This window comes from Aythya ferina, assembly GCF_964211825.1.
Source record: "Aythya ferina genome assembly, chromosome: 6".
In the NCBI taxonomy this organism is placed as follows: domain Eukaryota; kingdom Metazoa; phylum Chordata; class Aves; order Anseriformes; family Anatidae; genus Aythya; species Aythya ferina.
In genome coordinates, this window is record NC_140303.1 from 25,360,675 (window position 1) to 25,386,194 (window position 25,520).

The 25,520-nt window shown below is 68.4% G+C and overlaps 3 protein-coding genes across 6 annotated transcripts; 1 reads left to right on the forward strand and 2 right to left on the reverse strand.

Moving 5' to 3' along the window:
* Window positions 1-309: 309 nt before the first annotated feature.
* On the reverse strand, window positions 310-2,383 carry INHA (inhibin subunit alpha). Its single transcript, XM_084524080.1, has 2 exons — window positions 2,075-2,383; window positions 310-1,501 (listed from the first exon to the last, which is right to left on the reverse strand). Exons 1-2 carry the CDS (start codon window positions 2,331-2,333, stop codon window positions 768-770), a joined length of 993 nt encoding a protein of 330 aa, XP_084380206.1. The 5' UTR covers window positions 2,334-2,383; the 3' UTR covers window positions 310-767.
* Window positions 2,384-2,908: 525 nt separating this feature from the next.
* Window positions 2,909-19,463, forward strand: OBSL1 (obscurin like cytoskeletal adaptor 1). Of its 3 annotated transcripts, XM_084522992.1 has the most exons (27): window positions 2,909-3,269; window positions 4,187-5,266; window positions 5,839-6,108; window positions 6,210-6,470; window positions 6,671-6,976; window positions 7,105-7,377; window positions 7,470-7,745; window positions 7,912-8,184; window positions 10,415-10,687; window positions 10,918-11,193; window positions 11,273-11,545; window positions 11,760-12,035; window positions 12,128-12,403; window positions 12,617-12,892; window positions 13,076-13,357; window positions 14,094-14,369; window positions 14,455-14,730; window positions 14,807-15,073; window positions 15,162-15,431; window positions 15,519-15,785; window positions 16,000-16,266; window positions 16,484-16,596; window positions 16,715-16,868; window positions 16,947-17,108; window positions 17,245-17,349; window positions 17,476-17,742; window positions 17,952-19,463. In XM_084522992.1, exons 2-27 carry the CDS (start codon window positions 4,225-4,227, stop codon window positions 17,957-17,959), a joined length of 7,065 nt encoding a protein of 2,354 aa, XP_084379118.1. In that variant the 5' UTR covers window positions 2,909-3,269; window positions 4,187-4,224; the 3' UTR covers window positions 17,960-19,463. The 3 variants fall into 3 exon arrangements, with proteins under 3 accessions (XP_084379118.1, XP_084379120.1, XP_084379119.1); XM_084522994.1 differs by lacking the exon at window positions 10,415-10,687 and having other exon boundaries at window positions 2,910-3,269; XM_084522993.1 differs by lacking the exon at window positions 7,912-8,184 and having other exon boundaries at window positions 2,911-3,269.
* On the reverse strand, window positions 18,248-23,612 carry TMEM198 (transmembrane protein 198). 2 transcript variants are annotated; one of them, XM_084522995.1, is made up of 5 exons: window positions 23,498-23,612; window positions 20,859-21,112; window positions 20,154-20,729; window positions 19,864-20,054; window positions 18,248-19,630 (listed from the first exon to the last, which is right to left on the reverse strand). In XM_084522995.1, the coding sequence occupies exons 2-5, from the start codon at window positions 21,022-21,024 to the stop codon at window positions 19,484-19,486; spliced, it is 1,080 nt and encodes a 359-aa protein (XP_084379121.1). In that variant the 5' UTR covers window positions 21,025-21,112; window positions 23,498-23,612; the 3' UTR covers window positions 18,248-19,483. The 2 variants fall into 2 exon arrangements, with proteins under 2 accessions (XP_084379121.1, XP_084379122.1); XM_084522996.1 differs by lacking the exon at window positions 23,498-23,612 and adding an exon at window positions 21,880-22,586.
* Window positions 23,613-25,520: the final 1,908 nt, after the last annotated feature.

Consider the following 25,520-nt stretch of genomic DNA (forward strand, 5'->3'; position numbering starts at 1 on the left):
CTGGATGCCTGCAGCTCGCCTGTCCCCTCCAGCCTAAAGCCTCCGGGCAGTTTGCTTCCCGCTGTGTAACCACACGCTGCCATTTCTTGTGGAAGCTGGCATTTTGAGGCTGTTTTTGTAAAAACAGGTTTATTCACTCATCCCACTGATCTCACAGGCTGTGCCGCTGGCAGCGGGCTGGCTCGCAGCACTGTGTGCCGCTGGCCTTGCCACCTGTGCGAGCGCCTGGCACACCCATCCCATCCCATCCCATCCCATCCCATCCCATCCCATCCCATCCCATCCCATCCCATCCCATCCCATCCCATCCCATCCCATCCCATCCCATCCCATCCCTGTGGCTGTGCTCTGCTGCAGCAGCAGGGACACGCTCCTGCAGCCTCAGTCTTTTATTTTGGGGTGGGGACAGAAACAAGGCTGCCTCTGTGGGGCACGCATCGTGCCGGCAGCTCTGCAGAAGGCGCTGTCAGCCCTGAGCCCCGTGCCCCGGCTTGCTGCGGGCTGGGCACAGCCCCGGGGCAGGGCTGGCAGCACCAACACACCCAGGGCAGCCTGGAGCCACGAAACCCTGGCTGGTGCAGGTGAGGGTGGCACCACCGAAACCTCCCCTGAAACCTCCCCTCCGGCTCCTTCTCATCCCTCCCCCGGGCCGTGCAGCTCCCAGGCAAGCGACTCCTCCATCCCCTGGGATGGGATCATCATCTGGGGCTGGGGCAGGGCTGTGGGGGTCCTGGGGGCAGGGGGAGCCCCGTGTGGGGTGCTGGGCACTAGACGCAGGTGCAGTCCTGGGCCAGGATGTTGGGCACGGTCTCGTACTTGAAGGAGTAGCCGCCGTCAGAGGTGGTGCGGACGCGCAGTGAGCGCATGGTGCCGGGCAGCGCGGCACAGCAGAGCTGCACGCCCAGCCGGTGGCTCAGCCCGTGGCCCTCGGCACAGCTCCCGTGGCAGTAGTGGAAAACGAAGCTGCTGGGGTGCACGATCCACTTGTCCCAGCCCAGCTCCTCGAAGGAGATGTTGAGGGACGCCCGGCGGCAGTTGGTGTGGGCGGCCACGTCCTCGGACGGGCGCTGCAGCAGGCTGAGGGCGGCCGGGGACCAGGGCACGGTGGAGCGGCGAGCTCTCTGGCCACCCTTGGCACGCGTGGTGGCCACCAGGAAGGGCATCTTGTCCCCATCGGCCAGGCAGGGGCAGCCGGGGCAGCGCACCAGGAGCACGAAGAGCGGCTGCACCAGGTGGGGCAGCGCGGCGGGGGAGAAGTCAAACACCGTCCAGTGCTCGGGCGTCTGGGACACCGTGGCTGCCACCGGCACCCGGCCCCGCGGGGAGAGGGTCAGCACGGCGGGGGCAGAGTGGTTGGGGGCGGCCGAGGGGCCGGTGTAAAACCAGAGCTGGGCGGAGGTCACCGTGCGGCTCAGGGCGTGCGCCGAGGGCTGGAAGAGGTAGGTGAAGATCCCTTCTTCCTCCAGCAGCTTGTCCGGCTGCATGGGCTCGCACGGCACGTCTGCGGGGAGAGAAAACGGCTCAGGGCGCCGTGCCTGGAGCAGGGGATGGGGCATGGAGGGATCCGGGGGTGTTGCGGGGGGTGCCCTGCTGCTGGCACCGTGCAGCTGGCACCTAGTGCCACCCAGCAGCCCCGCTGCAGCCCCAGCCCTGCGGCATGGCTCTGCCTGGCTCTGCTCAGCCCTGCTGTGCTGCCAGCCTGGCACGGCTGTGGCACCCTGCACCCCATAGCCTAGGGGCAGGGGGATTCAGCCCCCCGGAGCAGCTGGGGCTGTGCACCACAGGCATGGGGTTGGCTGAGCTGCAGAGGGAGGTCTCCAAGCCCCCGAGAAGCCCCTGTCCCATCAGACGCTGTTAACATGTCCCTATCCCACAGCACCCTGTCCTACACCCCAACCCTGCCCCCTCTGCCAGTGTCCTGCCCCATCCCTGGGCACCTTGCTCCATCCTTCAGCATCTTGCCCCATCCCTTAGCATCCCACCCCATCTCCCTACATCCTGCCCCATTCCCAAGCGTCCCACCCCATGCCGCAGCGCAGCACGCCTCCACCCTCTCCATCCCAGCAGGGCTCACCTGTGGAAGGGAAGAGGATCACCTGCGACGTGTCCTCCGGCTCCTCGGGCTGCACCTCGGCGTTCTCCAGCACGTCCCTGCGGTGCAGCCTCCTCGCCTCCTTCTGGGGCTCCTCCTGCAGGACGGGGGGGCTCAGGTGCTCCAGCACCCGCGCCCGCACCTTGGCCAGGACGAGCTGCCGCTCGGCGCCGGCCCCGCTGCAGCTGGCCAGGGCGGCGGGGGGCAGCACAGCGGGCAGCAGGTGCAGGAGGAGCAGCATGGCCGGGGGGCTCGGGGGGCTCTGCCGTGGGGCGCTGCCTGCCAGCACAGCCCATCTGCCCGCCGCACTCCGCCCGGGGCAGGGTGGCATTGAGACGTATCTGACACTGACGCAAACGTCTGCTCGCCCTGAATATTATCTCTGGGCAGCGAGAGCGCTGAGACGTCTGGAATGCGAGGACTGCAAGGACAGTGTGGTCTGGGGGGGGGGGGGGCACGGCGCCCGGGCAGGGGGGTGCAGGGGGGATGCTGCTGGGGGGGCAGGCTGGGAGGGATGGGGTGCCTGCACCAGCCCTGCAGCTCCTGCTGCTGGGTGCCCCCAGGCTGGGGGAGATGCAGATTTCTGTTTTTGGGGGGACACAGCAGGAGGCTGAGAGTGCATTTTGGGCAGGGTGATGGTGCGCACAGCCCCGTGAGGCCCCAGCGTGGGGAGGCACACGGGGGAGGCAGGCTGGGCACCCTGCTGCTGCGGGTGGCTCGGACACCCTGAGGTGGCAGGGCGGGGGGCTGCGGCACCGCCAGGGCACGGGGACAGCAGGGACGGCCTCGGGTCTGCACCCACACACCCCGGCTGCAGCCTGCCAGCCGTGCGTCCCACACCCTGCACGGCACATCCCGTCCCCACGCCGTGCGTCCCATCCAACGTGCTGCCGGCTGCCCCAGGCTGAGCCCGCACCCAGATGGGGGTGCTGCACCCCACAGCCTCCGTGCTGCGGTGCCCTGCTGCCCGCTGCTATACATAGGCCGGCCCTGCCCCGCCGAGGCGCTGAATGGAGCAGGCTCAGCCTTATCAACCCGGCGTGTCATCAGAGGGTATTTTTGGGGACAGCAGCTGCAGGCGTTCGTAACGCTCGCTCCCTGCGTGTTGACGCCGGGCAGCGGAGCTGGGGAAGCGGCAGGAGCAGGGTGCCGGTGGGGGAAGAGGCGTTGGAGCGAGGTGTGTGCGGGGCAGGGGGTGGCGGGGTGACTGGGGAAGGGGTGGCTGAGGGGGGAGAGGAGCCACCGAGCCGTCGGGGCTGCCTGTGTCTGCCTGGGGGGGCTGCCAGGGGGTGGCCTGTGGGTCAGGGGGAGGTGGCAGGGATGTGTCTGCGTGGGTGCACCCACCGGGGTAGGGCTTGGGGCAGAAGCTGGCCCTCGGGGACGGGCTCTGTCCTACCTTCACCTTTGGCCCAGCCAGGGAATATTTGGGTTTCTCTTTGCTCCTGCTCTCCCCGAGGGAGGCACGGAGGCTTCTGCCCGGCTTGGCCGTGGTGCAGACAGAGGCCAAAGTGCATGCTCGCCCCGGGGAGGCACCGAGCATGCTGCCCTGTGCCGGTGGACACGGCTACCTGCAGCGCTGGGGGCAGAGGCAGTGCCCTCGGAAAGCAGGGCCCGTCCCTCCGGCCATCCCCTGTGCCCCCGGGGCTCGAGCAATGGATTTTGTCCAGTCCTGGCCTTGGCCACCCCCGGTGGGGATCCTGCCTGTGGGACCACCTCTTCCCGGGGAGCCCCAGCTCCCCTGCCCCGCTGAGCCCGGCGGGAAGCGCCCGGATGCGGCCGGATGCCTCCAGCCCCATGACAGCCCCTTATCAGCACCTGTGTGCTGAGCCAGCCCAGATGCTGCAGGAATGCGGCCCTGCCACCACCCGATACTGCAGGAATGCCCCAGCGGGTGGGGACGGGCTCGTGCTGGGCCAGTCCTTCCTCGGCCGTCCCCATCCCCAGCACCCCGGGGCGCAGCGAGCGGCTGCCTGCGCCCCCCTGGGCAGGGCCCCCTCTTCGCCCCTGGGCTCGGTGGCTCTGCTCCGGGCACGATGCTCCACACCGGCCCCTCTGCCGCAGCCTGAGCCCACTCCCTGCTCTCTGTGCCCCCAGGCTGATGCTGCCCGCTGCCCTCCTGCCTTGAGCCGGCGATGGAGGGGCTTGGGGGCGCCCCCCGGTTCCTGGCCTACCCGTGCGCCTTCACGGTGCAAAGCGGCGCCGACGCCGTCCTGAGGTGCCAGATCGTGGGCGAGCCCCGCCCGAGCATCCTCTGGGAGAAGGACAAGGCCCCGATCGAGCCCTCGGGACGCTTCCACGTGGAGGCCGAGGGGAACGTGTACAGCCTGCTGGTGTCCCGGGTCACCCCCCAGGACAGCGGCCTCTACGTCTGCAAGGCCAAGAACAGCGTTGGCGAGACCTACGCTGCGGCCACGCTCAAAGTGGAGGCGGGGGAGTCGCAGCAGGAGGAGGAGGAGGAGGAGGAGGAGGAGGAGGAAGGCTGCCCGGGCAGCCAGGCACCCACCTTCCTGGTCGGGCCCTCGTCGCTGCGGGTGTGCCGGGGGGAGGACGTGACCTTCTCCTGCCGGGTGTCCGGGCAGCCCTGCCCGCTGCTGGAGTGGGAGAAGGACGGGCACAAGCTTGGCGACCTCTTCGAGAGCAGCCACTTCGCGGTGGGGCAGGCACCGGAGGACTGGCACTTCCTCAAGCTGTTTGGTGCCCGGCCCCCGGACGCGGGGGTCTACGTGTGCCGGGCGCGCAGCGGCTCCCGGGAGGCCCTGGCCGCGGCCGTGCTCCTGGTGGAGCCGCGGGCGACGGATGGGACCCCCGGGGGCTCCCCCTCCAACGGCCCCCAGCTGCTGGCCGAGCCGCAGCCGCGGCGGCACCGGCACGCGGGGTCCGACACCTGGGCGCCAGTGCCCAATGGGGTGCCGGGGGCCAAGGCGTTCGCCGTGAGCGCGGGGAAGCACGCCAAGTTTCGCTGCTACGTCACCGGCAAGCCCAAGCCAGAGATCATCTGGCAGAAGGACGGCAAGGCCCTGGCCCCGAGCCGCCGGCACCTCATCTACGAGGACCGGGAGGGCTACTTCATCCTGAAGGTGCTGTACTGCAAGCCCCAGGACCAGGGGCTGTACGTCTGCACCGCCTCCAACACGGCCGGGCAGACCCTCAGCGCCGTGCAGCTCCGGGTGAAGGGTAGGTGCGCGCCCCGGGATGGGTTTGTGGGGTCAGGGTTTGCCTGGCAGGCATCTGTGCGTGCCGGGGCACCAGGGGAGCACGCAGCACCGTGGAGTCCCTCCCAGATGGGGCTGTGGGACCACGGCTGTGGGACCATCCCTGCCCCGCACCTCCCTTGTGCCCGGCACTGCCCCGCTCCCCGCACCGTGCTGGGTGCCCGCTCCTGCAGCCCCAACAACTCGCTGCTGAGGTGCCGGTGGTGGCATCCTTTTGTTCCCCCAGTCCATGCTGTGCTTCAGCACGGGGAGGCTTTGCTTCCTGAGGCTCCGGGTGCTCCCCATACCAAATTCCTCCTCCCCAGCTGCTGCGACCCAAAATAGCTGTCGGGAGCAGGGGTCTGCCGTCTGCCACCCCCGCGGCTGTGCTCCTGACACGGGAGGAATGTGGGGGCCCTGCACACGTGGGTGCTCACACTCGGCGAGCAGGACGTGGGCGCAGCCTCCCGGGGGTGGGCAGGCTGGTGGTGGTGGTGCCTGGTGCCCAGGGAGGTGGTCAGGAGGGTGCTCAGCGCCCGTCTCTCCCGGCGGCAGAGCACCGGGTGCGGTTCCAGGTGCAGCTGGAGGACGTGGAGGTGTCGGAGCGGGAGGACGCGGTGCTGGAGTGCCACGTGCCGCTGGAGACCATCCCCACCGCCTGGTTCCTGGAGGACCGGGAGCTGCAGCCCAGCCACAAGTACGTGATGGAGGACCACGGCGTGGTGCGGCGCCTGACCATCCGCGACGCCCGCACCGACGACGACGGCATCTACCTCTGCCAGATGAAGGACAAGGGGCGCAGCATCGCAGAGGTCTCCGTCCGAGGTGACCGTTTCCCACCACCTCCTCCTCAGTCCCAGCCCTGCTCCTTGCTCTCCGGCCAGCCCAGCCCGCTCCCCAGCGTCCTCACACGTCTCTTCTCCTAGGGGTGATTGTGAAGAGGCTGCCGCGGAAGCTGGACGTGATGGAGGGGGAGAACGCGGCTTTCTGCGTGGAGACGCGGGAGGCGGTGGAGGGGATCTGCTGGAGCCACAACGGGCTGCAGCTGCACGAGACGCCCCGCATCGTGCTGAAGAGCTTCGGCAGGACGCACCTCCTGGTGCTGGTGCACGTCACCCGCGAGGACGCCGGCGTCATCTCCTTCACCATCGGGGAGTCGCAGACGTCCTCCCAGCTCCGCGTCAAGTGTAAGGGCCAGGCTGCGCTGACACGGGGGAGAGGTGGGATGGCTGCGGTGGCACTTTGGGGACAAGGTTTTGAGCAGGGCTCCAGTCTCGCTGGCAGGCTGCAGAGCCCCATCAGCGCCCCTGTGCTGCACTGGAGCACACCTCAGTGAAAAATGCTGCCTGGGAGCCCCCCTGCAGCCAACGCAGGCCGTGTGTTGCAGGTGTGAAGCGTGACCCCCCCAGCACGCCGGTGGCGGCCCAGATGAGCACGGAGCAGAGCAACGCGGCCCTGCTGACGTGGTGCCCCGCGCCCGACGTGCACCACCGCCCGCCCAGCACCTACGTCCTGGAGCGCCGGGAGGCGGCGGGCGGCGAGTGGGTGCAGTGCCTCACCACCGAGCTGGCCGGCCGGGTGCAGGTGCTGGGCGACAGCGTGCCCCGCGAGGCCGACTACTGCTTCCGCGTCTGCGCCGTCAACAAGCACGGCCGCAGCGGCCCCGTGGAGTTCCCCGGATCCGTGCATCTCGGTGAGGGCGCAGAGCCCCTTGGGGACCCTTTTGGGGCTGTGGGGTGCCCCGCGTCCCGCAGCGTGGGAGCTGTGTGTGGGTGATGGCTGCTGGCAGGCTGCTGGAGCTGGGCTCCTGCTGTGCTGCAGCCCCTGCGGCTCGCCTGGAGAGGGGCTTGCAGGACGCGTGGGTGCGGGACGGCGAGGACGCACGCTTCTCCCTGGAGCTGTCGGCCTCGGTGCAGGGCGCCTGGTTCCTGAATGGCGTGAGGCTGGGGGAGGAGGAGGGTGGCCGGTACGGCGTGCAGCACTGCAGGATGGAGCACTCGCTGCTGATCCGGGGAGCACAGCTGGCCGAGAGCGGTGCCACGGTCACCTTCGTGGCCGGTGGTGTGCGGGACTCGGCCACACTGCACGTGCAAGGTGAGCAGGCACTCACCCTGGGGTCCTGTGAGTGAAAGAGCAGCAGGTGGGGAGCTGCCCCTAATGTTTTTATCCTCTGCACCGGCTCCCAGCCCCGCCAGCCCACATTGCCCCGGTACCTGAAGCTCAGCGGCTCCGGGAGCTGCCGGTGGGGCTGCCAGTGCTGCTGGAGTGCGAGGTGTCCCCGGAGGGAGCCCCCGTCTGCTGGCTGAAGGACGGCGAGGCTGTGCCCCTGGATGGTGTTATCGCCATGCAGCAGGAGGGCTGCGTGCGGAGGCTGCTCATCCGCTCGGCCACCCCTGCAGACGCCGGCACCTACACCTGCGACACCGGGGACGACGCCGTGAGCTTCGTGGTGACCGTGACGGGTGAGCTGGGCACCGCGGGCATGAGCTTGGGTGTGACTTCATGTGTCCTGCCCCTCTCCTTATCCCCCGGGGTCCTGGTGGCAGGGCTGGGAGCTGCCACCACAGCAGCACTTGGCACATGTGGCACACTTTGAGTGCCCACACTGAGCCCCCTGTCCCCGGGCAGAGGCGCCGGTGAGGATCATCAGCTCCAACGAGGGTTTCCCCCACGCCTACACGGCCGGGCAGCGCGTGGAGCTGTGGTGCCAGCTGTCCCGTGCCGAGGCCCCGGTGTGCTGGTACAAGGACGGGGAGGAGGTGGAGGAGGGCGAGAGCCTGGTGCTGGAGCGTGAGGGGACACGGTGCCGGCTGGTGCTGCCCTGCGCCCGGCCGCAGGACGCGGGAGAGTTCGTCTGCGACGTGGGTGGCGACTCCGTCTTCTACACCATCACAGTGGCAGGTGGGTGCGTGGGGACACATCCCGGGGTGGTGCATGGCCAGAACCAAAGGGGAAAGATGTTGGTGGCATGTCAGAGATGCTCCTGGTGCATGCTCAGCAGCACACCCGTTGGGCAGGGGGCTCTGTGGCAGCTTTGGTGTGTAAAACCACGGGGATTGGCAGCAAACCGGGCAGCTTGCTCGGTCACCCTGCAGCCCTGCGGGCTGGCACCCAGCATCCCCGCGCTGGGGTGTTTGCTGCCCGGTAAACAAAACCTCCCTCAAGGGCCTAAAAATAGTGGGTAGGAGCACCGGCACCTGGCGTGGGGTGACTCGCAGCTGGAGGCTGAGCTGACGGACAGCGTTAATTGCTGACCTAAAAATTAGTGGTTGCTTGGATACTGGCGATCCGGCCGGGTCTGCTGCCTGCACGCGGGGCCGGCACCACTCAGCGGCTCCCCCGGCCGCAGGGGGGGTGCTGGCACGGGTGCGTGGCAGCTCAGATGGTAAAAGATAATGAAACCCGAAAAGGAGTGAAAGGCTTCCTGTTGCTGGCCCCGAAACACACAATCCTGCAGACACAGGAAGGGCACGGGGGCAGAGGGAAAGCCTGGTGGCAGGGCAGTCTGAGGGCAGAGATAAAAGTGCTCTGCAACGGCAGGAGGTGGCTGTGGGGGGAAGTTCATGGCAGGGGATGGAGGTGCACGGTGTGACGGGTGATAGGAGAGGCTGGGAGAAACAGCGAAATGGTAGCTGCTGGGAGGGGGAAGAAGGAAGGGATTTTAGCGTGATGGAGACAAAATCACCCACGGAAAGGACAGGCAGTGGCTGGAGTGCTTGGGATGCAGGAAGCACCGTCCGTGCCGCAGCATTTTGGTGCACGGGGAGTTCAGCTCCCGTAACGCCAGGGAGGGGAAGCACCAGCTGCTGCAGCTCGGCCTTTCAGCCCGGCAGCTTGGCATGCCTCAGGCTCAAAGGGTCTTAGGGAGCCTGGCTCGGTTAGCTCGGGGCTGGGTCACCGGGTAACGGGTACCAGTGTCAGCGGGGCGCGAGGGGTGCCGCAGCCTGGGGCTGTGCCCGCTCTGGCACGGGGGCAGGTTTGGCTGGGGGCAGTGGTGCTGCTGCTGTGGCACGCTTGGACTCCCCCAGGCATCCCAGCTATCCCCCGGGCTGCTGCAGCGCACGAGCCCAGCTGCCCACAGTCCCACCAGCTCCGGGTTTTCTGGTGGCTGCCGGGCACTGGGGGTCCCTAGGGCCATCGGTGTGGCTGGGGCATCGCCCCCTCCTCCTTCACATAGGGCTTCCTGCATGTGGAGCCCTCCAGGAGGTGGCTGTGGGTGGATTTGCACCGTGGCTGTGCTTCCTCAGCTTCAAAGGCTTTTGTTTGTGGGCCCCATTTCCACCTCTGGTCCCTATGCTGGAGCTCTCAGCCCGTCTCACTCCGCCTGGCCCCGCCGTGGGCTCGCTGCCCGCTTCCCAAGGGATTAACACCGCCCGCTGCTCTGAGAGGGCTCTGGGGGCATGGGGAAATAGCGGGCCCAAGCAGGAGGTCGGGGGGTTTCAGGTTCAGTGTCCCCAGCGACGTGATGGCTTTTAGCAGCCCCTCTGGGCAGGGAGCCGCGGGGTGTTTGATCAGGGCGCGGGGCGGATGCGGGCTCGGCGTGGTGCAGGTCGGCCCCTGCAAGCTGGCCGCCTGCCACTGCTGCCCTGCGGTGCGCTGCCGAGTGCCGGCACCGAGCCCTGACGGGGCCAAAAACCCCTCAGATGGTGGCAGATAGGACATCCAGCATGGGGCCGGGAGAAGGGCAGGTCGCTGTGCTGGGTGCTTTAGTGCCAGCCGTGCCCCGTGCCGCCTGCGGCTGTGCTGAGCGCCCGTGGCACGGCCCTGGCCAAATACAGCCCGCTGCAATTGGGGACGTGGTGGTGGGAGCACCCGTGGCCACACAGGGGCCGCATCCTGACCTCCTGAAGGCTTCTCAGCAGGGTGTCTTGGATGAGCATGAGGGATGGGGATTGGCACCACGCAGGGATTTACAGCCAGGCTGGGAGCTGGGGTGCCAGAGGGGTGAGAGCAGAGGGAGCCCCGGGGCAGGGCAGCACAATGCTTGTGCCATGCAGGACATGGATCAGGTGGTGGCTTCCAGCTTTAAAAGCAGTGAGCAGGCGAAGCCATTGCCCCACGCAGGGGGTTGCATTGCCCCACCGTCAGCTCGGGTTGATCGCCCCGTGCTGAGCCCCCTGTCCCCGGGCAGAGGCGCCGGTGAGGATCGTCAGCTCCAACGAGGGTTTCCCCCACGCCTACACGGCCGGGCAGCGCGTGGAGCTGTGGTGCCAGCTGTCCCGTGCCGAGGCCCCGGTGTGCTGGTACAAGGACGGGGAGGAGGTGGAGGAGGGCGAGAGCCTGGTGCTGGAGCGCGAGGGGACACGGTGCCGGCTGGTGCTGCCCTGCGCCCGGCCGCAGGATGCGGGAGAGTTCGTCTGCGACGCGGGCGGCGACTCCATCTTCTACACCATCACTGTGGCAGGTGGGTGCGTGGCACAGGGGCACCCTGCCCTTCTCCTCCTGCCCTTGCTTCCCCCTTGGTGCCCGTGCTGGCTCCCTGCTGTCCCACTGCGGGATGCAGCAGCTGCAGCTCCTCGGCAGGGCTGGCTGCTCCATCTCCTGCTGGAGCAACCCAGAGCCCCCACAGCCCACCCTGTTTGTGGGCCAGGCATGGGGACTCAGCCCCAGCCCTGATCCTCTTGGTTCCCCCAGCCCCACCAGCCCGCATCGCCCCGGTGCCCGAAGCCCAGCGGCTCCAGGAGGTGCCGGCGGGGCTGCCAGTGCTGCTGGGGTGCGAGGTGTCCCCGGAGGGAGCCCCCGTGCGCTGGCTGAAGGACGGCGAGGCCGTGGAGCCCTCCGAGACCCTGGCCATCCAGTCGGAGGGATGCCTGAGGAGGCTGCAAATCCCCACCGCCGTGCTGTCGGACTCGGGGACGTACACCTGCGATGCCGGGGACGATGCCACCAGCTTCAGGGTGACTGTGATCGGTGAGCTGCTGGGGGTGACATGGGGCATGGGGCTCACGCACTGCCTTGTCAGCGCACTGAGCCCCCTGTCCCCGGGCAGAGGCGCCGGTGAGGATTGTCAGCTCCAACGAGGGGGCCCCCCAAGCCTACACGGCCGGGCAGCGCGTGGAGCTGTGGTGCCAGCTGTCCTGTGCTGAGGTCCCAGTGTGCTGGTACAAGGACGGGCAGGAGGTGGAGGAGGGCGAGAGCCTGGTGCTGGAGCGCGAGGGGACACGGTGCCGGCTGGTGCTGCCCTGTGCCCAGCTGCAGGACACAGGAGAGTTCATCTGTGAAGCTGGGGACACCTCTGTGTCCTACCACGTTGTGGTGGCAGGTTGGTGGCACAGCTGGGAAGGCACAGGGGAGGGGAAGCTGGGCTGTGATGTGCGCCCTTTGCTCCTGGCCTGCAGCGGCTCTGTCCCCGTGTGCTGGGCGGAGAGGCTGTGACCAGCACCTGCACAGCCCCGGGGATGTGGACACAGGTGAGGGTAAGCAGTGGGAGTAGCAGCATGGCGAGCAGCTCTCACCCTTTCTTTGTGCCCTGCCAGAGCCACGAGTCAGGATCCTGCACCCCGCGCAGCGCTCGCTGGAGCTGGCGGTGCAGGCGCCGGGGCGCGTGGAGCTGCGGTGCGAGCTGTCCGTGCCCGACGCCCCCGTGCGCTGGTTCAAGGACGGGCTGGAGGTGGACGAGTCCCACAACCTGCGGCTGCTGGCGGAGGGCGCCCGGCGCTGCCTCCTCATCCCCAGGAGCAGCGCGGAGGACACGGGCGAGTACATCTGCGAGAGCAAGGACGAGGCCGTCTCCTTCGACGTCAAGGTGTCAGGTCAGCGGGGAGCAGGGAGCAGGGAGCCCTTCCCAGCCCGGCTGAGGCTGACCGGCTCCTGCCTGGAGCTGTGGGTGCCGCTGTGCTTGCAGAGCCCCCGGTGATGATCCTGCAGCCGCGGAGACCTCCCCCCGTTGTGAAGGCCTCCCCGGGGGACACGGTGACGCTGGCCTGTGAGCTGTCCCGCGCGGACGCGCCCGTGCGCTGGGCCAAGGAGGGCGTCAGGCTGGAGGCTGGGGGCAGCCTGGTGCTGGAGGAGGAGGGCGCCCAGCGGCGCCTGCTCATCCCCGCTGCTCGAGCTGAGCACTCAGGCAGATACGTGTGTGATGCTGGCGATGACACGGTCACCTTCACCGTCCAAGTGTCTGGTGAGCGAGGGGCTGGGGCGTGGGTGCTGGGCGTGTGGACATGGGGTGCCGTGCACCCATGGATTCGGGGGGCTGTGGTGGTGGGTGGTGGGGTCCTCCCCTCAGCACCCCGGCCGTGGGCGGCCCCCTGGCACAGCTCCCCATGAGCCAGGCCTCGCAGGAGGGGCTCCCGGCCGTGGTTAATGGTAGCTGTGGTGCTGAGCGGTGCCGCAGCCCCCCCCATCAGGATTCTGGAGAGGGACGCGCTGCTGACCCGCCGGCACTGCCGGGCCATGGAGGACCTGGTGCTGGAGGTGCTCCTCTCGCACGCCCACGGGGAGGTGAAGTGGTACAAGGACGGGGAGAAGCTGCAGGACACGGGGCACGTGCGGCTGGAGGAGGACGGGGCGCGCCGCTCGCTCGTCATCCTGGGTGCCATGGGTGGGGATGCGGGGGAGTACCTCTGCGACACCCGTGACGACAGCATCACCTTCTGCGTCTCCGTGGAAGGTGAGGGGGAGCTCCCTCGCGGGACGGCACCACCCACGGCTGCAGTGGGTCCTCCCAAGGGTGCACTGGGTGCTGGCAGAGGCTGAATGCTCAGGATGAGGCGCAGGGAGCCTTCCTCTGCCCCCACCCTGCAACGTCACCCTGCAGCCGGAGCTCCCGGTGTCACACTGCGTCTCTCTCCAGCCCCAGAGCCGCCGGTGACCATCGTGGGGAACACGGGCGCCACGGAGCACCGCTGCCTGGTGGCCGGGGAGGACCTGGTGCTGGCCTGCGAGCTGTCCCGGCCCGATGCCGCCGTGCGCTGGCTGCGGGACGGCCGGGAGGTGCAGCTGGGGGAGCGGGTGCAGGCGGTGTCTCGCGGGGCGCTGCGGGAGCTCACGGTGCGGGCGGCACAGCCCGGGGACTCGGGGTGCTACGTCTGCGACGCTGCCAGCGACCGCATGGTGACGAGCGTGGAGGTGGCAGGTGAGAGGGCGGGTGTCCCTCGCTCCCCGGGTGCTCCCGAGGTTAACCCAGTGCCGGAGAGGGGAGGGGACAGCTCTGTGACCTGCTGCTGGTGGCAGGGGACAGGGTAGCAGCACCAGGGGACGGGGGGAGCCCTGTCCCCAAGTCCTGCTGGAGCTGTCGGCGAGGAAGGGGCATGTCAGGGCCGTCAGACGCATACCTCCTGGCTCCCCAGGCAGGGGCTGGTTAAATTTATCCTTGGCCGGCTCCCAGGCGCCTCTCCTCCTGCTCTGGCTGCCAAGGGCTGAGCTCAGCCCCAGACTTTATCAGCTGGGGATAGCGGGCCGTGCGGGTGGGAGGGGGGTGGCGCAGGCAGGTATCCCTGATCCCAGCAAGGCGCTTGGGCTGGGGAGGGGGTGGAAATTAATGGCCCCGACCCAGCAGCTGGGCTGCCTGTGCAGGGGGGGATGCAGGAGCGGGCTCTGTCAGCATTCCTGCCTGGGGCCCTGTTGCTGGGGGGAGCTTAGCCACCAGACATGGCCAGCCTGCCCCACAGACACCCCCAGTCAGCCCCGCCATGGCCCACAGCAGCAACCCCCGGTGTCTCAGGCACCCCACAGCTGCTGGCACTGTCACCCCACTGCCCCTGCTCCGTGGTGACGTGCTGTGGCATTTCAGCAGTCCCCACCATCAGCAGCACCACCCTGTCCCTGCGCTGGTCACCCCTGACCCGTGCCACGTCCCCTGCTCTCCACAGCACAGCCCGTGCGCATCCTGAACAAGGAGGAGGCGCAGAGCCCGCTGGAGGTGCTGGAGGGGGACAGCGTCACGCTGGTGGCCCGGCTGGCCCCGGAGACGGCGGTGGCACGGTGGCAGAAGGACGGGCAGACGCTGTGCTCGGGCGGGCGGCTGCTGGTGTGCAGCGAGGGCCCCGCACGCAGCCTCACCATCAAGCAAGCGGAGCTGGGCGACGCCGGCGTCTTCCTCTGCGATGCTGGTGACGACGAGGTGAACTTCACGCTGCACGTCAAGGGTAAGCCTGCCGAGATGTCCCCTGAGGGGGCAGGAATGGTGTTCCTCGTCCCAACACCAAGCTGAGCCCCTGCTCCCTGTCACAGAGGCGCCCGTGCTGTTCGTGAACAAGCAGGAGGAGCGGGAGAAGCTGCTGGTGCTGGAGGGCGGCAGCGCCGTGCTCTCCGCCGTGGTGTCCAAGGAGCGAGCCGATGTCACCTGGTTGGGTCCCCAGCAGCACGTGGTGGCCGGCGAGCGCTGCCAGCTGCGGCAGGACGGCCGCGTGCACAGCCTGGTCCTCTGCAACGTGGCCAAGGAGGATGCTGGTGTCTACACCTGCCTGTCCCCTAACGACCAGATGCAGTTCGACGTCAGTGTCAGGGGTGAGCATCGCTGGGGGGGACGCACCGCGGTGCAGGGTGGGGACCCTCCTGCTGATGCATGGGCTCGGCTGTGCAGAGCTGCAGGTGAAGTTCCTGCGCGGCCTCTCGGACGTGCGCGCGCGGCAGGGCGAGACGGTGGTGCTGTGGTGTGAGCTGTGCAAGGCCAGGGGCGATGTGGTGTGGCTGAAGGACGGGCGGCCGCTGGCGCCCGACACCCGCCGGGAGATCAGGGTGCAGGGGCGAGAGCGCTCGCTGGTGCTGAGCTGCGTGGGGCCTGAGGACGCCGGCGAGTACTGCTGCGAATCCAATGATGACCGGACGCTGGCCACGCTGACGGTGCAGGGTGAGCATCAGCCCCCTGCACAGGGACCCCCAAAACTCCTGCACCCGCCCCGTGCCGGGGGGCACCCGCCCTGACGCCCCTGCTACAGTGCCCAGGGTGGTGGAGATCATCGCGGAGCTGCACAGCCTGACGGTGCTGGAGGGGGACGACGCCACCTTCAAGTGCATGGTGTCCCCCGAGGACGTGGCCGTGGCGTGGCAGCTGAACGGGCAGCCCGTGGTCCCCAGCGAGCGGCTGCTGGTGGCCAGGAGCGGGCTGTGCCACAGCCTCACCATCCGGCGCTGCCAGCTGGCCGACGCGGCCACCGTGACGGCCAACGCCGAGGGGCTGCTGAGCACGGCCCGGCTGAGCGTGCAAGGTGAGCGTGAAGGGGATGAAGGGACGGACCCACACGGGCAGCCCCGGGGCCGCACGCTGACCCCGTGCCCGCACCTTGTCCCTGCAGAGGCGCAGGTGCTGTTCGTGCGGAAGCTGCGGGACGTGGTGGCGGAGGAGGAGCAGGACGCGTGCCTGGAGGTGGAGGTGAGCCACGAGGCGGCCGAGGTGCAGTGGCTGAAGCAGGGCGTCCTCCTCCAGCCCAGCGGCAAGCACCAGCTGCAGGAATCAGGGTGCCGGCGCACCCTCACCATCCGCAGCGTCAGCCCCTCCGACCGCGGCACCTACCGCTGCGAGAGCCTGCACGACCGCACGCAGGCCAAGCTCAGCGTGGAGCGTGAGTGCCGCCGGGCCCCACGGGGACGGGGACGGGGATGGGGGCACCTCCTGCTGCAGGGATGCTGCAGGGAAGGGCTGTGCTCGGACAGGGAGGTGGGCAGAGGGATGGGCAGAGGGAAGGCAGCTGGACGTGGGGCTTGCTCCAGCAAGGTCTGGGAGATGGAGGATCAGGGGCATGGGTGAGCACCGCTCATCAGCGTGGTCCCTCACAGCCCGGAAGGTGTCGATCCGGAGGCCGCTGGCAGACGTGGAGACCTTCGAGAAGGAGACGGCCACCTTCCTCCTGGAGCTGTCCCACGCCGGCGTGCCCGGGGTGTGGGCACGGGGCGGCGTGCGGGTGAAGCCCAGCAGCACGTGCCGGATCAGTGCCACGGGCTGCACGCACAGCCTGACGCTGGAGGGGCTCACGCTGCAGGACTCGGGCACCATCACCTTCACCACCGACACCCTGCGCTGCAGCGCCCGCCTGATCGTGAGGGGTACGGCACTGGGGGACACGGGGACACAGCACTGCCTGTCCTCCAGCTGGGGAGGTGGCAGCGCTCAGCAGGGCCACTCCAGGCACGTGGGGAGCTTGCCCATAGCGGTGCCTGGAAGCCCTACGATGAGATCCCCAGGCACCGCTCCACATCCCTGCACCCCAAAGCCAAAACCTTTCTCCCCTGGAGCACTCCACCCTGTGTCCTCTCCCCTCAGAGCCTCCCATCACCATGCTGAAGCTCCCGCGGGATCAGGGGGTCCCGGAGTCAGGGGTTGCCACCTTCGAGTGCGAGCTGTCTCGCCCCACCGCCGAGGTGAAGTGGCTCAAGGTGAGCGCCCACAACCACCCTGTCCAGGCTGACAGCAGCACCCTCATCCCCCAGCCGGGGCTGTGGGCAGGGCGGGGGGGACACGCAGCCCTCCTGACACTCCTTGACCCCTTGACAGGACGGCAGGGAGCTGCGGCCGGGGCCCCACTGCCGCATCTACTCGGTGGGTCGGCGCCGCCTCCTGCAGCTCAGCTGCTGCGAGCTGCCCGACGCCGGGGTCTACACCTGCGACGCGGGCGACTGCCAGGCCTCCGCCATGCTGCACGTCCACGGTACGGCCCCTGGGCACCCTCCCTCTGCCAAGGTGCTGGCCGCCCACACGGTCCCATCACCCTGCCCCTGTCCCGCAGAGCACCAGGTGCGTGTGGTGCAGGAGCTGCAGGACGCCCGGCTGCGGGAGGGTGACAACGCCGTCTTCACGTGCGAGGTGTCCCACGGGGACGTGGCAGGCGAGTGGTTCCGCGACGGGGAGAAGATCAAGGTGTCCAGCACAGTGAAGATACGGCAAGAAGGTGCCACATGCACCCCGCACCAGGCAGCCTGCATGCCCCGTTTTGGGGCTGGGAGAGCTCTGCTTGGTGTGGATTGTAGGGCCGGGCAGGGTCCCAGCACCCTGCTCACTGCGGTGCCCATCTCCACCTCCCACAGGGCCCCGGCACTTCTTGCTGCTCTGCGCCGTGCGCCCTGAGGACGCGGGACGCATCCGTTTTGTGGCCAGGACGGCCGCCTCGGAGGCCAGCCTGCAGGTGGAAGGTAGAGTGTGCACGGGGTGGCCGGGCTCCAGCGCCGTGGCGGTGACATGGTCAGCCTGTGGGGTCCCCGTGCTGATGTCCCTGCCCCGTGAGGTCCCCATGCTGATGTCCCTGCCCCACACACCAGCGCTGCCCATCAGGATTGTGAAGCCGCTGCGGGACAAGACGGTGCTGGCGCGGCACAAGGCGACGCTGGAGTGCACCGTGTCACACGCCCGGGGCCGCGTGCGCTGGCTGCGCGGGGACACCGAGATCTTCGCCGGGGACAAGTACGAGATCTGCAACCTGGACTGCTACCGCACGCTCATCATCCACCGTGTGGGCCCCGAGGACGAGGACTCGTACACCTGCGACGCCTTCGATGACCGCTCCACCGCGCGGCTCCTTGTGGAGGGTGAGCGGGGAGGGGGCCCCACGGGGACGGGGTCACACTGGGAGCCCCCAGCGGTGACCCCACGGCCTCCCTGGCTCCTGTGCCCACCCCTGGCACCCTGCCCTCACCCACCGTTGCTTGGAGGGGCTGATGCTTGGGGTGGTGCCTTGTTGGGACACCCCGTGTGTGCCCACTACCCCCATGGATGCTGACTGGCTCTGTGCCCGCAGGGAGCTAGGAGCCGGGATGCAGCGCGGGGGCTGCGTGCAGATGGACGGACAGATGGCAGTGCTGGGAGACAGGGTCGCATTTCCCCCGGGAGGCACAGACACAGGGAGACCATCTCCATCCTGCTCCGGCCCCATGGCTCTGCATTAAACAGCCTTTTTTTTCCTGACGTGGCTTCTTCCTCCCCAGCGCTGGGTCCCAGCCCAGCACGGCCAGGTAGCAGGTCCCCACGGGGCACAGACCTCGGGGTCCCTCTCCCCCCTGCCCCCCGGCGCAGCCCCCACCATGGCACGCCGGCTCCGAAAGGCTCTTTACTGTGCGGCCGTGGCCTCAGCAGCGTTTGGCACATTTACAAAAGAGGCTGGGGAGGGGGACGGTGGCGCGGCGCTGCGGACACGGCGTGGCAGAAACATGCAGCTCCTGGGGCAGCAGCCGGGGATGAGACGGCACCCCGGGGTGGGGGGGGGCACCCTGCTCTGGTCCCACTGCCGTCCTGCCTGCGGGGAAGTCCTGGCTCACTCCGTAATAAATTAATACAAATCACAGCAAGAGAAGTATGTACAAGGCGGGAGCCTCTGTCCGCAGCAGCGCTCTGGGCAGGGGCTCCTGCCCTGCCCCGCAGAGGTGCTGCCCCCAGGCCCCCCCCAGCCGCTACAAAATCCAGTCGCCAGCAGCACCGCGATGGCCTCTGGTGCTGTGGGGGTCCCTGAGGCAGCCCGGCCTCACCCAAAAGCTGCATCCCTCGTCCTGTCTCCCACCAAAACCTTTGAGGGAGATGTACGTGGTGCCCCACCAGCGCAGTTCATGCTGGATGGGTGCCGCCTGCTCCCCGGTGCCTCCACCCCACGGCACCATCCCCACGGGGACCGCTGGGCCCGGGCAGCTGCTGCCCCAGGACTGCCCTGGTCCAGCCCAGGAAAAGCGAGGAGGGGCAGGCAAAGCTGCTCTGGGGGCAAGGAGGGTGGCTAGGGCAGGGGGGCCCTAAGGAGGCAGGTTTTGGGGAGCGCTGCCCGGGGGCTGCTCTTGGGGCTGGGGTGGGATGGGGCGCACATGCTCGGGGGTCACTCGGGGCGAGGGCTCGGAGAGGCGCTCTCTGAGACAGAGACGCGGGGCACAGGCACTTGGGGAGTTGCTGTGGGGGCACGACGGGGAGGGAACAGGCACGGGGAGCTGCTCTGGGGGACGGGGGGCTCGAGTATGGGGAGGGAGGTGTGGGGGTGCAGGACGAGCCTGGGCCATGGAGAAAGGCGCAGCAGAGCCGCTCGCACCGCGCCCCACGAGTCCGCGGGTGCTCATGTCCCCAGTCCTTGGGCTCAGTCCCTGCCCAAGGGTGTCCCCAGCACTGCTGGACCCGCGGGCATCCTGGGCTCGCCTAGCCAAGTCCCACGCTGCTCCGACAAGGGTCTCCGTCCGCAGCCTCCACAACCCCGGGGCCGCACACGGCCGCCCGAGGCCGAAGGAGCAGCCCCGCGTGTCCCTGGGGTCTGCGGGAGCGGGCTGGGGTGCTGGTGTCGCTCGAGGTCACCGGGTTGGCTTATACCCGCACAGCGGGGCCGGAGCCCGTGGTGAGGGGCACGGTGGAGCTGCAGTCATAGTCCAGGTCCACCACGGCGTGGGAGCTGGCCATCAGGCTGGTGAGGGACGGGCCCGTCTGCCGCTCCCGGAAACTCTGGATGTAGCTCTGCGTGGGAGAGGGGGCAGAAGAGAAGGTCAGGGGGCTCTGCTCCCGGCCCGCTCCATCCCGCGCCACCCCAGCCCACCCCGAGCTCTGCCAGCCCCCAGACCCAGCGCCCCCAGCCCAGCACACGCTGCTGGCCCTTGGGCACCTCTCCCCTTGCGCCCCAGCCCACCCGCATGGAGAAGGAAGGGGCGGCCGAGGCCCGGGGAGATCTCTACCCTGGGCGCGGGACTCACTGGGGAGAGCACGTCCCCATCGAAGCGGCGCACGGGGTTGGGCTTGCGGCGGTAGGCGGGCTCGGGCGGGTGTGCCTTGTGCTGGTGTGGCGGCGGGTGGTGGGGCCGCCGCTTCTTCTTCTTCTCCTTTCGGTCCTCCCGCTGCTTGATGCGCATCAGCTGCACGCGGCGCTGCTGCCGGCTGATGATCACTGCGGGACAAGGGGGGCGGTCAGCACTGCACCCCAAAACACCGCGTCCAGGCCCTCCCCGTCCCCGTTTTTACTCCCCCCTCCCCGTCCCCTGCGCACCTTCAGTGTGAGAGTAGCCCTCGGCCGTGACCTTCCACTGGACCAGGACGCCCAGCGTGGTGAGCAGCGGCCAGACGCCCAGGATGACCCAGCTGTACCAGCACATGGGGCGCGCGGGGGCCACCTTGATGCGCTCGTAAATGTACTGCACCAGGAGGAAGAGCTCGATGAAGTAGTCGACGGTGACGGTCATGATGGCGCTGCCGAAGACGGCGGTGGAGAGGGTGGTGAAGAAGCGCTGCCACTGCAGGGTGAGCACGGCGAAGAGCATCCCCACGCCCAGCAGCAGCGCGATGGGGATCCAGACGGTGGGCGGGTGGTAGAACTGCTCCATCACCACCAGCGTGGCCACCGCCAGCAGCAGCCCCAGCAGCAGCCCCACCATGAAGAGGCCAACGCTGCGCACCAGCATGGTGACCAGCCCGCACAGCACCCCGATGCCCAGCCCGATGCCCACCGACGCCTCCACGCTCAGCTGCGTGTCCAGCACTCGCTCCTTGTAGCACAGCATGAAGATGATGATGGAGCCGAACATCAGCCCCGTCAGGAACATGACGGCCTTGAAGCAGCGGTACCCTGCGGAGAGACCCCCACCGTCAGCGGGGACACGGCCAGCCCCGCGCCCCACCGCCTCCACAGGGACCACGAGGGCAAATATCGCCTTTCCGCCCCTCGCCCCGCTCTCTGCTCGCCCCGGCGGCTCACCGAAGAAGCAGTAGATGATGCCGAAGAGGCAGCACATGGCGCACACCACCGAGGGCACCACCTGGTAGCGACGCTCGATCTCCTGCTGGCAGCTGTGCGCCCACTCCTGGCCCGTGTCGTGCGGCGGCAGCAGCTTGAAGCGCAGCGTCTGCACGGTTGCAGTCATGGCTCTGGGAACTCTTGGGGATGGCGTCAAAACCTCCGCTCCTGCCCCATGGCTTGCGGGCAACGCTGCGCCCTGGCACCGGCTCCAGCTGGAGAGAGAGAGGGGGGGAGAAAGGGGATGTGGGCACCGCTGGCAAGCGCTCACTGGGCTGGGGAGAAAGGGAGCTGGGAACAGCAGCGGGGCCGTGCTGCCGCCCTGGCGCTGAGCAGGAGCTGGCCATCGCCCAGAAGGTGGCTGCAAGGATGCTGCGTCCCCGGGAGGCCGTGCCCATCCCCGGGGAGCTTTGTGGCTCGCGTGCTGCGCCTCGTAACCCGCCCGCAGCTCCCATTTCCTGCCCCCGGCTCCCGCGTGTCCTCTCCCTGCTAGATGAGAGAGACTTTTACTACCTGGTATTTTCTGCCTGCGAAGTAATTATGCTCAGTAATTAAGTCACCCCTCAATCTTCTATTTTTATAGGCCAAACAGATTGAGCTCTTAACGCTTGTACTCTAAGGCATTTTCACCAATCCCCTAATCATATTTCTGGCTATTTTTCATCCCCACTCCAGCTCCTAGCGTCCTCAGAGAACAGCAGGTCCCCGCACCAGACCCAGCCCTCCCACGCCGACCTGCAGGGGCCCACGGGGAGCTGCTGCCCCTTCCCCACGACCCCACGCACTGCTCCCACATAGCCCCAGGGCTTCCCCTGGCGTGGGCACACCACGGCCACGCTGCCCACGGCCTTGCCAGGACACTGAGCAGGAGGACCCGGGGGCCCCCGCGGTGCCTCCACAGACGGAGGGGTCATAATCCCTCGCAAAGACTGATCCAGCTCCAGCCTAAGCCCAATTAAGCCTGCTGTCTGCCCGCTCCCACCTGGAGGCCGCTCCAGCATCTCTTTGTTCCCCTGGCGCACTTCCAGGCTCGGTTTGTTTGGGATCAGCCTAATGTCACCACTTGTCCCCGCGCCAGCTCCGTCCTTCCGAGTGCCACGTTACAGCAGCCAGCTTGGGGCCGGCCACAACAGCAACCACCCCACCAAGTTACTGGGAAGGGCCCGGGAAGAGGGCGAGGGCACAGGCTGCAATTACACCACGTCTCCCCCCCTGCCCTGAACACAGGCAGCTCACGACGAGGCGAGGACGCCCTCCCACGCAGGACCTGCGGTGACTTCAGTGCCTCTCTGTCATCTCTTTGTGGGGCCGGCACGGGCTCGGGCTCTCCAGCAGCAGCCCCAGCTGCCAGTGCTGCCGCCAGCCTTGCGCCCTGTGCTTTAATCCCCCCGAGGCTCCACTTTGCTCCTCTCTGTGCATGTCACCTCCTCCCCAGGGCAGCAATCGGGCACATTTCCTTGCTGCCCTCTCACCCCATCCTTGCACCACTGGATCCCCCTTCCACCAGCCCCTTTATTTGGGGATAAACCATAGTCGGGCCAGGCAGGGCAGGGCAAACCCTCCCGGAGCAGGCTGCGAGGGAGGGCTGAGCACAGCGCCTAATCCCGGGGGGATCAGGGGGGCTGCCTAAGCCCCTCTCTCCATCCCGGGGGAGGACGCTAAGCAGGATTGGACTTTAACCGCTGAGCCTGGGCGCGACGCCCGATGGCGCGGTGCGGGGCAGGAGGAGGGCAGGCAGCCCCGCGCCCCCTGACCCACGCGTGGCCGTGCCCCCGGGGGTCGGGGCGCAGGCAGCGATGCAGGCAGCACTGCAGCGGCTGCGGCGCCCATTGGCGCGGGCAGTGTTGCTAGGGGAGCCCAGCGCCTGCTCATTGGCGCCGGCAGCGCTCGCCCACCTGCTGCCACCCCACGGGCCCCCACGCTGCCCCCGCTGCCCCTACAGCGCCGTGCCCCCGCCGTGCAGCCCCCAGCCCCCCGCAGCCCCCTGCTAGGGGCTCGCTGCCCCACGCCTGGCCCTGTTCGGCTCCCCCCCGGCCGTGCCACACAGCCCAGTGCCCCCCGCCCTACTGGGGGCCACGCAGCCCCATCCAGCCCCAATTCCCACGCGTGGGCACCCCACGGGGGGGCACCCCAAAAGCGTCCCCATCCCAATTTAGCCCGGCACCGGGCTCCGGCTGCCGCGGGCACCACGGGCGGGGGGGCTGCCCCCCGGCCCCGCTCCCGGGGGTCCCCACGGGGGTCCCCACGCGCGCCCCCACGCGCGCCCCCCGCCGCCCCCTCCCCGCTGCCGGCCCCCCGTTGTGCTGGGCGCGGCGTCGCTCCGCCAGGGCCGCAAGGGCTGCCGGGCCGCCCCGCTCCGCCCCGCTCTTTGTTCGGCCCCGGGGCCGCCGCCAGCCCCCGGCCCGGCTGCACCGCCCCGCCCGGCGGCACCCCCGGGGGCACCGGCACCGCCCCGGCACCCAGCACACCCCCCCCGGGGGCCGCCCTCCCGCCGCCGCCGCCCCCCCGGGGGCCGCTCCCAGCCCGGGGGCCGCCGCCCGTGCCCGGTCCCCGCTCCCCGCCGCCCCCCTCCCGCCCGCCTCCCCCCCCCAGCCCCGCACCTCCGCTCCCGGCCCCGCAGCGGCGGCGGCCCCGCGGTGCGCGGCGCTCCCGGCCCCGGGCCCCGGCCCCGCGCATGGTGCTGAGCGGACAGCTCCGCCTGACGTCACGGGGCGGGGCTTGGAGGAAAGGGGCGGGGTTTGGAGGAAAGGGGGCGGGGCTTGTGGGAGGGGGCGGGGCTTGGCCCGTGGGGGTGAATGGGGTGGGCAGTGGGGTGGGTGATGGGGTGGGTGATGGGGTGGGTGATGGGGTGGGTAGTGGGATATGCCCCAGGACACGTGCTGGGGAGTGTCGCCATGCTGTGTGCGTGGCGTGGTGCTGCCTGCGCCGCTCTGTGCGCTGTGCAGGGTGCGCCTCGTGGCCTTACACTAAAAGGCAAGAGGTCTAGGTTAGAGGCTAGGAGGGAATTCTGCACTCGGGGTGATGGGGCACTGGGGCAGGCTGCCCCAAGAGAAGCAGTGAGCAAGAGAAGCAGAGAAGCACCAGGTGCCCCATCGCTGGAGGTGTTCAAGGCCATGTTGGATGAGGCCTTGAGCAGCCTGATCTAGTAGGTGGCATCCCTAACCAATGGCAGGGGGTTGGAACTGGGTGGTCTTTAAGGCCCCTTCCAACCCAACCCGTCCTGTGATGCTGTGATGGTGGGAGGTGGCTGCACAGGCTGTGGGCCCTAGGCTCCATGCTAAGGGGACAGAGCGGTGCTGAGCACAGGGGGCACAGTGCAGGGCTGGGGCGTGAAAACTGCAGGGGTACGGTACCTGGGGCGTGCAGGGAAAGACACACTATTGACGTGCATCGTAGGTGCAGGGCACACATGGCCCCACAGTACAAGGTGGCCTGGCCCAAGGCCATGGGGAATTTGGCACACGGAGTGTTTAACAAAGCAGGTTAGGTGCACATCCGGAGGCTGCCCACCCCTGCAAGAGCCCGGCAGAGGCAGGCACAGGGGGTAAATGGCAGAGCACAGGGCTCTGCAGGGACAGAACCCCCCTGGGCTTGCATCTCCCGGCTGTGGCTCTGAGACCCCCGGGCACGGCCCCTCCTGGCAGGGAGCAGGCTCTTGGCAGCGACAGCTGTTCCCTGGCAGCCCCCCGCAGCCCCGTGCCAGCCCGAGACAAAGCGCGGAGCTGCAGCTGGCGGGGGCTGCAGGGGCTGCCAGGGGAACGGCAAAGCTGCCTGGGGGCTGCTTCCCCCCAAGAGCTCCTCGGGGCCGTGCTTGGGTCCCTTACCTCGGCCACTGCCTGGTGTGTGGGGAGAGACGGAGCCTGGAGCTGCAGGGAGAGCACGGCTGGAAGGCTGCGAGGGCAGGGGAGGCTGTCCCAAGACTTGTCAGCTGGCACGAGCCTTGCCGTGCCCATGGCTTTGTCTCCATTCAGCTTTCCCAACTCAGAGTCCTGTTTGTGAAGGCTTCGTGCTCCTGGCCCCTACCTGCAAGCCCAGATCAGCAGCAGCACTTTCAGAATGACCCCTCCCTGCTCCCCTTTTCCCATCACAAGTGTAAAATTATCAGGGTTCGTGTAAGGCAATCGATATTAGCTATTTTAATCTGGGAAGGAAATCAAAAGTATCTATTTCTATTGCGCTTCCTTGTGTACAGAAAACAAAGGCAACTCTGGCTGTTTACAACCACGCTTGCTTTCTGGCCGTTTCCCATGGAAAATCTCTGCTCATTTCTGCATCTCTTCCCTCTTGGCATCTCCCAGCCCTGCCGTGCTCCCACTGTTTGTGTTTTTGATGTGCTCTTTGTTAAGCTGCTCTCCATGTGGCTGCCTCTGCCTCCTGCTATTCAGGGGAACCAGGCCCGTGAAACGAGCTGCTCTTGGGCAATGGGGTTGTTCAGCCTGGAGAGGAGGAGGCTCGGGGGCGACCTTATTGTGCTCCACAGGTACCTTAAAGGAGGCTGCAGTGAGGTGGGGTTGGTCTGTTGTCCCGTGTGCCTGGTGAGGGTGGACATTAGGTGGTCAGGTTGGACGTTAGGTGGTGAGGTTGGGCATTAGGTGGTGAGAGTGGACGTTAGGTGGTGAGGTT